The following is a 9,620-nucleotide window of genomic DNA, read 5'->3' as shown; positions in this document are numbered from 1 at the left end:
TCAAAAGAATGAATTTTTAACCTAAGACTGCACTAGAGACTAAAACCTCACCTTAATCCTTAGTACCTTTTAACAAGTTTTTGTGAAGATTTAGAGGCAATAAGTGAAAGCCCTTGGTACGGTCCATAATAGATGCTTAAAGCACGCAAGTATCTCTATCAAGAATCTTCCCTTGAATGCTAGGGTCTTGATGCAAGACTATCAGCATTGTCTGAGAGCTTATCAGAAAATCAGAACCTTGGTTGTACCCTGAACTACTGATTTGCATTTTAACAAGCTTCCCTTGTAATTACTAGGCATATTATAACCCGGGAAGCATTGCCCTAGAGTGTGTGTGTCCCTCATGCTGTGGGTCCTGCCCCAGCTCCTGTTTGCCCCCATAGCCATGCTGCTTCTAGCTTGGATTGCCCGTAGGACTGAGGAGGATATTGTTACAAATGGCACGCTTTCCACATTAACACAGATATTTCAGTCAATAAAGTTTGAAGAGAAAACTGTGGTTGTGAAGTTCTCTTCTCCTAAAGGAGATGCGGACTAGCACACACTGAAGAGACCAACAGAAAGAAAGCCTGGGCAGACGCAGAAATAGAAAAATAGATTGTGGCTTGAGATCGGTGTGGAGACACCCCCCAGGGTGAAGAGGGCTTGGCTTCTTCATGAGCTAGCAAGTGATGGATGCCTCTCTGGAGGATCCTTTGCTTCCAAGAGGGAAAAAAGTATAATTGAACTTATAGATTGTTCTTTCTACTTTACAGAAATGTGTGTGTGAGTTCTGAAGGATAGGAGGTCTGTTAAAAGTTCCTCCTGAGCTGGGCTAGACTCGGAGTGAAGGGGGTTATAGATTTTTGACTTCTACTTTCTTATTAATATTCATTAGATTTGGATACTATCCAATCAATAGGTGGTTTACTTTAAAATTCTGGAATTTTAATCTGTACTTTGTTATTTAACTATTAAAAAAAATTTTTTTTTTTGGTCTTCGATTTTCTTCCTTTCTGGGTTTTTCCTTTTCTTTGTACTAAATTGCCATAATGCATTACTGGAAGAAACTTTTTCTAAATATTCAGCATTTTATAGGATGACCACTGAATAAAATGCAAATCTCATGTAAAAACAGAAGTTTGGAAAGAGATCAGTGACTGCCAGGGGCTGGCGAAGGAGGCTGATCAGAGAGGGGCAAGAGAATTTGAGAGGTGATGGAACTACCCTGTATCTGGATTATGGCGGCCGTTACCCGAACGTTTCATTTGTCAAAATTCACACACTTAAAAACTTAGGGGTGAATGTTAAAGTATGTAAATATAACTCAAAGAGAGTGAGAGGGCTAAAGCAAATTAAAATAATTACACAGACTTCCACTGGAATGGGGATGGGGTTGGGGGTGGTGGGAGTTGGGGTGTCCGTCCTTACCTTCAGAGGCAGCATGCTGCCCTGGTCCCGGACACAGCCTTAAAGCTAGAGGGCCCGGGCTCACTCTGTAAGTTACATAATTCTCAGTTGCCTCAGTTTCCTAATCTGTCTATTGAGATAACAGTGACATCACCTCATGGGGCTACTGTTAGGATTTAACAACAACAGACCAGAGGAATGGGCCCTGAAAATTTAAGGCTTTGCAAGGGGAGAAAGTCTCTGATGCGTTCTTCTGCCTCACCTCTCTCTGGGTGAGGTCATCCCTGTCTCTGCTGAAAAATAGTCTTCATCACAAACCCCCCACACGTAAGGCTGCCCAGCCTGCTATAGCAGGAAGCTGGGGCTGAGTAAACGCTCTGGAATAAACCTCAGAGAGAGAATAAATCACCTTTCACGCCATGCTCCCCCCAGGTGAGGACTGAGGTCATTGCAAGAGGCATAACAAATAGTCGACATAATGTACCAAACTAATAGATTCTATAAGGAAAACTAAATGGAAAATTTTTCTTGAGTGCTAGGCATCTCTGGCTGAACAGACAGTGAAGCCGGTATTATTATAGATGTAGTTGAATCAATAATACTTTTTCATTCATTTCTTTTTCATTTCACAAAAATGCCTATTTTAACCAGCAAAGAGGTAAGGAGATATGATCAAGGATTGCTTGCTCACATGGATTATTTTCTGGGACACATCGTTCTTCTAAATAGCCCCATTTTTTTTTTTTCCCCTCTCAGAAATGTATTCAATTCTCTTCCAGCAGTGTGAATTTATCTGGAAAGCTTTGACAATCAATTAAGTAAATGAGAAAATAGAATGCTTGTAATTATGATAATCAAGCTATATGAAACCCACCCTCTTAGGTCTAATACCCACACATCTTTAAGCAATATATTAATTAAGCTCTGGATAATTGTTACAATTAGAATCAAGTTTTTATAATTTTTAAAAATCACCCAGAGAGAAAAAGGAAATATTTTAAAAATATATGCAGCTGCCGGTTTTTAATGCAATTCATTATCATGACTACATTGTCATTTCCCTGTCTGCGTAGAAATAATTCCAGTATGCTTTAGTGATGTGATTTCTCATTTACAACTGGAGGAAATTTGTATGTAACACCTTTGTCAGATGTCTCCCTCTTTCTGTAAGCCAGAGGTTGGCAAACTTTTCCTGTAAAGGACCAGATAATAAATACTTCAAGCTTGAAGGCTAACGGGCAAAACTGAAGATACATAGATTTGCTGAAATAACAAGAAACAGATCTCCACAGTTTCTGTATTAATAAAATTAAAATATAGTAAAATAATAATTAAGTACTTTTTTTGCAATACACATCTACTGAGAGGAGAATTTTTCTTTTTAAAGATTTCATTTAGATAGAGTGAGAGAGAGCACGAGCAAGGCAGAGGAGCAGAGGGAGAGGGAGAAGCAGACTCTCCCTGAGCCGGAAGCTCAATGCAGGGCTAGATCCAGAACTCTGGGATAATGACCTGTGCCCACGGCAGACGCTTAACCAACCGAGCCACCCAGGTGCCCCGAGAAGAGCAGAGTCCTTACCGTTGGGAAACCATGTTGCTTAGTTAGGGTTCAATGTTTGTGTCTCCCCTTCTTGAGTCTTTGCAAACGTTCATCCTGAAACCACGCTCAGCCTGGGGGCAGCAGTCCTAGAAGTGGTTCACAGAGGGTAGCTTGCCAGCCTGCGAGCAGCATTCTCAACTTGAGCGTGCTGGAGAATCACCTGACTGGCTTGTTAAAATAGATTGCAGAGCCACACCCCTAAGTTTCTGGTAGGTTCCAGGAATTTGCATTTCGAACCAGTTCTCACTTGGTACGAATGCTCCTGGTCTAAGACCATGCATTTACAGCGTTGCTCTTGATGTTGATCCTTTAGAAGAATCACACTGAATACAAATCCATATATTATATGTTTTCATTGTTAACTCATGTATGTCAGCTCACCTGATGGACTTAATTGCTTGACCTCTGAGGTATAGCGGTAGTAAATCCAGTTAAATTTCCAATAACAAGTGAAGACCTATTTATGCTAATTCAGGGTTGATAAGAACAGGAAGTTTTGTCTCTCTCTCTTTGAAAGGTTTTATTTATTTATTTATTTATTTATTTGACAGAGAGAGACACAGCAAGAGAGGGAACAAAAGCAGGGGGAGTGGGAGAGGGAGAAGGAGAAGCAGGCTTCCTGCTGAGCATGGAGCTAGATCCCCCCCCCCCCCATCCCTGGGATCATGACCTGAGCCGAAGGCTAACGCTGAAAGACTGAGCCACCCAGGCGCCCCAGGAGCTTTTGTCTCTTAAATAGCTATTAGTCTCTTGCTTACAAAGTCAGGCTTCAGCAAGCAACACCTATTTGTCTGCTGTAAAGAATGCCTGGAGAGCATTTTTCCAGTCTGAGCAAACTTTTACTATAGGACGCAATATTCCAAACGATATATGTGGGTGACGCGTAAGAATGACAGTTTCGCCTTGAATTTAATATGTCCTAATTCACCAAGCACGTTGTCAGTATAATGCTCTCTGAATTGGAATCTATTGACATGTTCAACCCATAGAATTTAAAACAGAGAATTTCCTGAGGCCACCAAGGGGTGAAGGAGACATCAGTTTCCTAAATCCTGAGCAGCCTGTGATCTATGGACCAAACACTCTCTTAGTTGAGTGTTTAGCTGCAATGGGCTCTTGGGATGAGGTCTGGATGATGCGAGCTCTGACCTACATGGAGGTCGAAGAGAAGGTTAATGATAAACAACGGGGCGTCGGCTCATCTTAATGATCACAACCCACCAAAGGGATTCCTTCAAAAAAGAAGCAAAGAGGAAAACATGTTCTCCTTCTGTTTATTTGTCCCAATGGTTTAAAAAAAATCAGCTTTATGGAACCATGATCTTCCTCATGACAGATGGACTTAAACATTGGCATCGTGCTTTCAATCAACAGTTTACGTTTCAAGAGGAAGGTGAAGAAACTGAATGTAAAGACATCTTCAGCATCTATTCGTCGTTTTTTCAGTTTTATAACATTGATACAAAAAATAGTATTCTGATTAGCAGCTTGATCGGCAACCCATGTAACCCTAAATAGTACTACAAACCTGGAGAGTGCACTTTTACAGACGATTACGTTTGGCGAAATAGTATGTACAATTCCCACAAATAAATACATAAATAAACAATCATTCATATATAACGATATACCTAAATGTCAATTATCATCAACAAGCGTTTCTAGTAAATTACTTCTTTCATTCACAAGTTACTTGGTTGCTTATAAAAACTATCCTCGCCTTTACAGAAGAAATGACATAATCAATTCCCCGACTAAACCCACGTATTAGGAAAGGTAGAAAAAGAATCCCAGAAGCTTTATGTAAATGTTCCATTGTGTTTTGACAGAAGAGATTCGATTGAAAAACTCCTTCCTTAGCTTCTCCGTTAAGAGTTTGTTTCCCCAATATCATCACACAAAGGGGTTTTCTGAATTTCATCCAAATCAAAAAATGATCTTCAAGTTTTGATTCTCGTTATTTAAAAATACGATATTATATGTTGAGACTGGCATTTGGTCCAATATAAGAAGACTCAAAGCCACGCAAACTAGCCAGCAAAGATAAAACTTTTTTTCCAAAAATAAATTTAAAAAAGAAATTGTAAGAATACAGATACTAAATATTGATACCTTTTGTTATCCAATGCATAATGAACAAAACAGGTAGGGGGATAGTCAGAAGATTTTTATAAAAATTGTCTGAATGACTCCTGGTACAATACTGTCTGAAACATTTTATGTAAGAGAAATGAAAATACATTTAAAAATGGCTTAAATAATTGAAACAATTTGGCCAGTGCCAGAAAATTAAGAAAAGTAGAAAATTAGAGCTTTTTCTCCTGATCACTTGACTTAAACATTTTTTTTTGAACATTCAAAAAATGAAGGGCAAACATGCTTTTGGATATTGAAACACTGGACAAATGGCCTTGCCTTATCAAGCTCCATGCAGAAGAAAATGTACATAGCAAGCAGATTCTAGCTATACATACAGGGGAGAAAAAAATGCCTTTAAAATATATACATATGGTCTTTGATGACTATTTACATGTTTGTCACATGGGCACTACCTAGCATAAAAAAGTTAGGAAATAGTTCTTTAAGACATATGATTCTCCGATTTTTGCTCCCTTTAAAGATTAGGGCTCTATTTATAATGTACACACACACATACATAGAAAACAATTCATAGAAGTACATATATGATGTTTATAATGTGCAATTCCTTGACGCGAAGGTGGCTTGGCTGAGCATAAGGTAAGCGCAAGATGGTAGTAGAAGACACAAGCTCGATTCAGCTAGGTGCCTGACATGTGAACCAAGTACAAAGTCATGAGACTTTTCCAATGACCGGAACTTACAGCCGTTGAGGGTTGGGGGTTAGAGAGGGGCTCACCTTGTGTTGATCCATCTCTCCCCAGGCTACCTAATGCTGTTTTCCAATCAAACTCGGCAGTCCGGCTGACTATTTGATGAGAATGTATTGAAGGACAGGAAGACCTGTCTCATATTGGATTCTTTTGGGCTGGGGATACGAGATCCAGTGTTGTCAAGAAAGAGGCCATGACTTCCATGCGTTCATTTTGTTTACTTGTTTGCTATCAACTTCTAGGGGGAGCTTCGAAAAGTCAGGTTAAAAGAAAAGTTATATTCTTTCAGTTGCAGGGCTGGCTTTGAATGAAAACAAGCAGAAGTTTCCTAATGAATAGATGTGCGATGTGTGGGTTTGCAGGGTGCCTATTCTCCTTCTGATAGAGAGGGACTAGCTCTACTGGCCCTCAAAGTTCTTACTGAGAATTCAGATCAGTGTTTCCTGAGATCTAAGTCGATGGGATATAATACATTTTGCAAAGCATGTGATTCAATTATTGTAATAGGATTCTAGCCAGAGGCTCCTCTCCAAAGAAAGGCAGCTGCCTTCACTTTCAGCACCCTGGGAAATCAAGGCATTGCACCGAAGTAAAAACTTACTCATTGAAACCAGAGGAAATGATAGAGAAATTGAAGCTTCTCCAAACACCTAAGATATCCAGGGAAAAGTCAAAGTTTTAGAAGAATCAGATGCAGTAATAGTTCAGGTTTGATCTTTATGCTGGCAGAAGTTATATTTAAGGTGATGTTACTACTACTGATGACCATTGTTGTAACTAATTATTTGAGCATTTGGCATAATGCATGACACATTGCATTAGCACCTTTTAAACTAAGGATCTCAAAATACTTAGCAAATGCAATTTGCTCTCACAGCACCTGTGAGGTAGGCGTTTTTTTCCATCCATTTTATAAATGAGTATATTAAAGCACAGCAAGGTTAAGATGCCTGCTCACATGACCCAACACGTATGATGGTATCAAGAGAAACTGATCACAAGCTTCTCTACCTTTGCTTCCCATGAACCTCAGTCACAGGGCTTCCAGAGCCACTCCTGGCCCTAACAGCATTGCTGCTAGAGGTACCTAGATGTTGCTGATGTTAGACTATTACATCTATCAACTGTAGGGCTAAAGCATTCAACAACATTGGGACCCATTGAAAGATTATCTCACAGGCTTTGCAAATGTGTGGGAGAGGCATCTTACACTATTGCTAAGCTTGCTTATGTTAATTATAATGCATACGTAAATTTGTATTGTCTCCTCGTAATTTATCGTTTCTCTGCCCTCCTACCAATGTATTTCTACATATGTGCCTTCCCGAGCCAGAATCTGTAAAATGCACTTAGCAACACTGTATGGAGGGAAGCAGGTGAGATTACATTTGGCAAAATCTCCTTGGAGGCACCAGATAATATTTGTTTCAAAAGACCAAAAAAAAAAAAAAAACAACTTGTTTAATTTTTTAAGTAGCATTTTATATACATTCCACCCGATGACCAGGTTTAATCCTCGGATGAGTAAGCAGAGTTGTCTTCCAATCATACAGAATATTTGATTTTCAAGTTTAAATTTCCATTTATTTAGCTGCAACCTCCCTGCCAGGTCTAAGTTCATTTCTTGGTAGAACGGCAAATACTGTAGACATTACATGGCAAGAGATGTAAAAATTCAATGTAACAGCACACACAGTATTAATAATGACACCGGGTGTGTCTTCCTGACTGTATTATTTCTGAAAAGGTGTTACTTACTTTTATTTTTGCAGAGGTGATATGAAGACATTACCGCAAGTCTTGGTTTCCCAGAACTAGATTTTTATCTCAGATGCATGGTATGTAAATTCTAGCCATCGTTAGGATGTTGCTTTTTGAGACAAATGCAATGCCTCAGGACCTGAGACTGAAATCTGGCCCTTTTAACTCATGGATTGTTTCTATGACCAGAGCCTAACATTTGTAAATGGGCAATCCACAAAAGAAACTAGGAGAGGGAAGCAAAAAGCTTTTTACAAAACCCCTACACCAGTTCATTTCCCCTGGTGACACCAGTAAAACACCAACACCCTAGGCCCCATTTCTTAAAAAAGAAAAGAACTCTATTTACATCAGTAAAAGTCCTAACATCTGAGATGTTTCTTGCTTGACATGTCATTCCAGATTCTGTGCATTTCTTCTGGAGAGATCTGATGCACGGTGATGACGCGGCGATATCTACACAAACTGTAGGCCATTTTCCAGTGATTGAAGCCACTGTTCTGGAAAGGATGTATGCCCAGTTTTCGAAGACACAGCCCCACATAGACATCTTCAAGGTGAAGCAGCCTTGTATGGAGTGAGGTCTTATAAATGAGTTCAGCCACATCAGCTGAAAAGATATAGCCAGTCCCCGAACAGAACGGTGGGTAGTTACTGTCAGGGTACAAATCCCTGGGCATGTACCACTTACTGCGGACGTCCCGGATTGGCCCACCATTGATGACATAGCCAGTAAAATACCTTCTTCTTGGCTTGGTGGAGGGTTTTAGGAGTTTGTAAATAAGGTTGTCCATGTTTACAAAAATGTCACTGTCTGTTTTCATGACATACTTGGCTTTTGAACAAAAAGTCGCCACCCATCTCATTCCCATTAATGTTTTGAGGGTAAGGTTATGGTAGGAGTCAATGAAGTCTTCCACGATAATGTCGTGGAAGATTTGGCTCTCTTGCTCCACCATCTGATTCAGAACCGGATCGGCGTTCTTGCCCAGGAGAAAGAGAGTGGCTATCTTGATCCCTTTGAAGTTGTTCTCATCCCCCCACGTCTCTCGGATTGCCTGGCGGGCGTCAAATTCTTTGTGGGTGGTGCTGATGAGGATAACAAGGAAAGGAATGTTTTTCTCACATTTGTTGGGCTCATTTATAAGAAATTCAAAAGAATGTGGGTTTATAGGTCGAGTTCTTATGTTGCCAAAGGTGAAGTTTTTCCTGGCAACTGTTAGGTGGCTGAATGGCTTGGAGCCAGTGTAGGAAGAAGTGGGACGAGTTATACTCAGATACCAGAGGGCGCTGGCCCAGCACACAACTGTCAAAACGTAGAGACAGGAGACCTTTGAAGCCATTGTCTTGAGAGCACGTCTATTCCAAATACGGAAGAATATGCCTTCTTGGCATTAGTTTGTTTTCTTCTTGCAAAGGCAGCATATTACTAATAAATCCTAAAGTTTGATAAGAGAAGTGTGAGTGCGGGATTGTCCATGGGTCTTAGTGGTGGTCTGGCATCTCCGCGCTCCCTTTACTTTCTTCCAAATCTGATAGAAGGTTCCATGATGCATAAATCTTCCTCTTAACTCTGCAAAATCAATAAAGTACAGTTGTCGTTCAGATTTATTTAGTCACTTTACATCCTCAAATAAACATAATAAGGATGTTAGAATTACCCATGATAAATCGTAAACGTAATCATTCATTTCCACCACTACTGAAAACTTCCTGACATGACCATTCTCCCTTTCCTTCACTGGATAGAGGTTATTTATGTTTATTCATACCCAATTAATAAGTATTAGATTACAAACTCCAGAGGAACATGAAGTACACTGAACATTACTAATTAAAAAAGACTTTCCCTTCTTCACAAAAGGATCTCTTTGCTGTTAAATATCTTCTGACACTGAAGTCTTCTTTCAAGCAAGAGAGGCTCACACAGGGCTTCCTATCTTTTTCCATGCTTCTAACTCTAAGCGTTTGCTTGCTCAACTCTGATGACGTAGTCTGTTCTCAATATCCCTCTTGTT

The 9,620-nt window shown here is 39.9% G+C and overlaps 1 protein-coding gene across 1 annotated transcript; it reads right to left on the bottom strand.

Moving 5' to 3' along the window:
• Positions 1–7,964: 7,964 nt before the first annotated feature.
• LOC111145799 (beta-1,3-galactosyltransferase 1) lies at positions 7,965–9,017 on the bottom strand. Its single transcript, XM_022501029.1, has one exon. The coding sequence runs from the start codon at positions 8,943–8,945 to the stop codon at positions 7,965–7,967; it is 981 nt and encodes a 326-aa protein (XP_022356737.1). The 5' UTR covers positions 8,946–9,017.
• Between the last annotated feature and the right edge of the window lie 603 nt (positions 9,018–9,620).

Source organism: Enhydra lutris, unplaced genomic scaffold, assembly GCF_002288905.1.
Source record: "Enhydra lutris kenyoni isolate GAN:26980312 unplaced genomic scaffold, ASM228890v2 scaffoldscaffold1, whole genome shotgun sequence".
Lineage (NCBI taxonomy): Eukaryota > Metazoa > Chordata > Mammalia > Carnivora > Mustelidae > Enhydra > Enhydra lutris.
The sequence above is the reverse complement of the archived record's forward strand: the minus strand, read 5'-3'. Positions and strand labels throughout refer to the sequence as shown.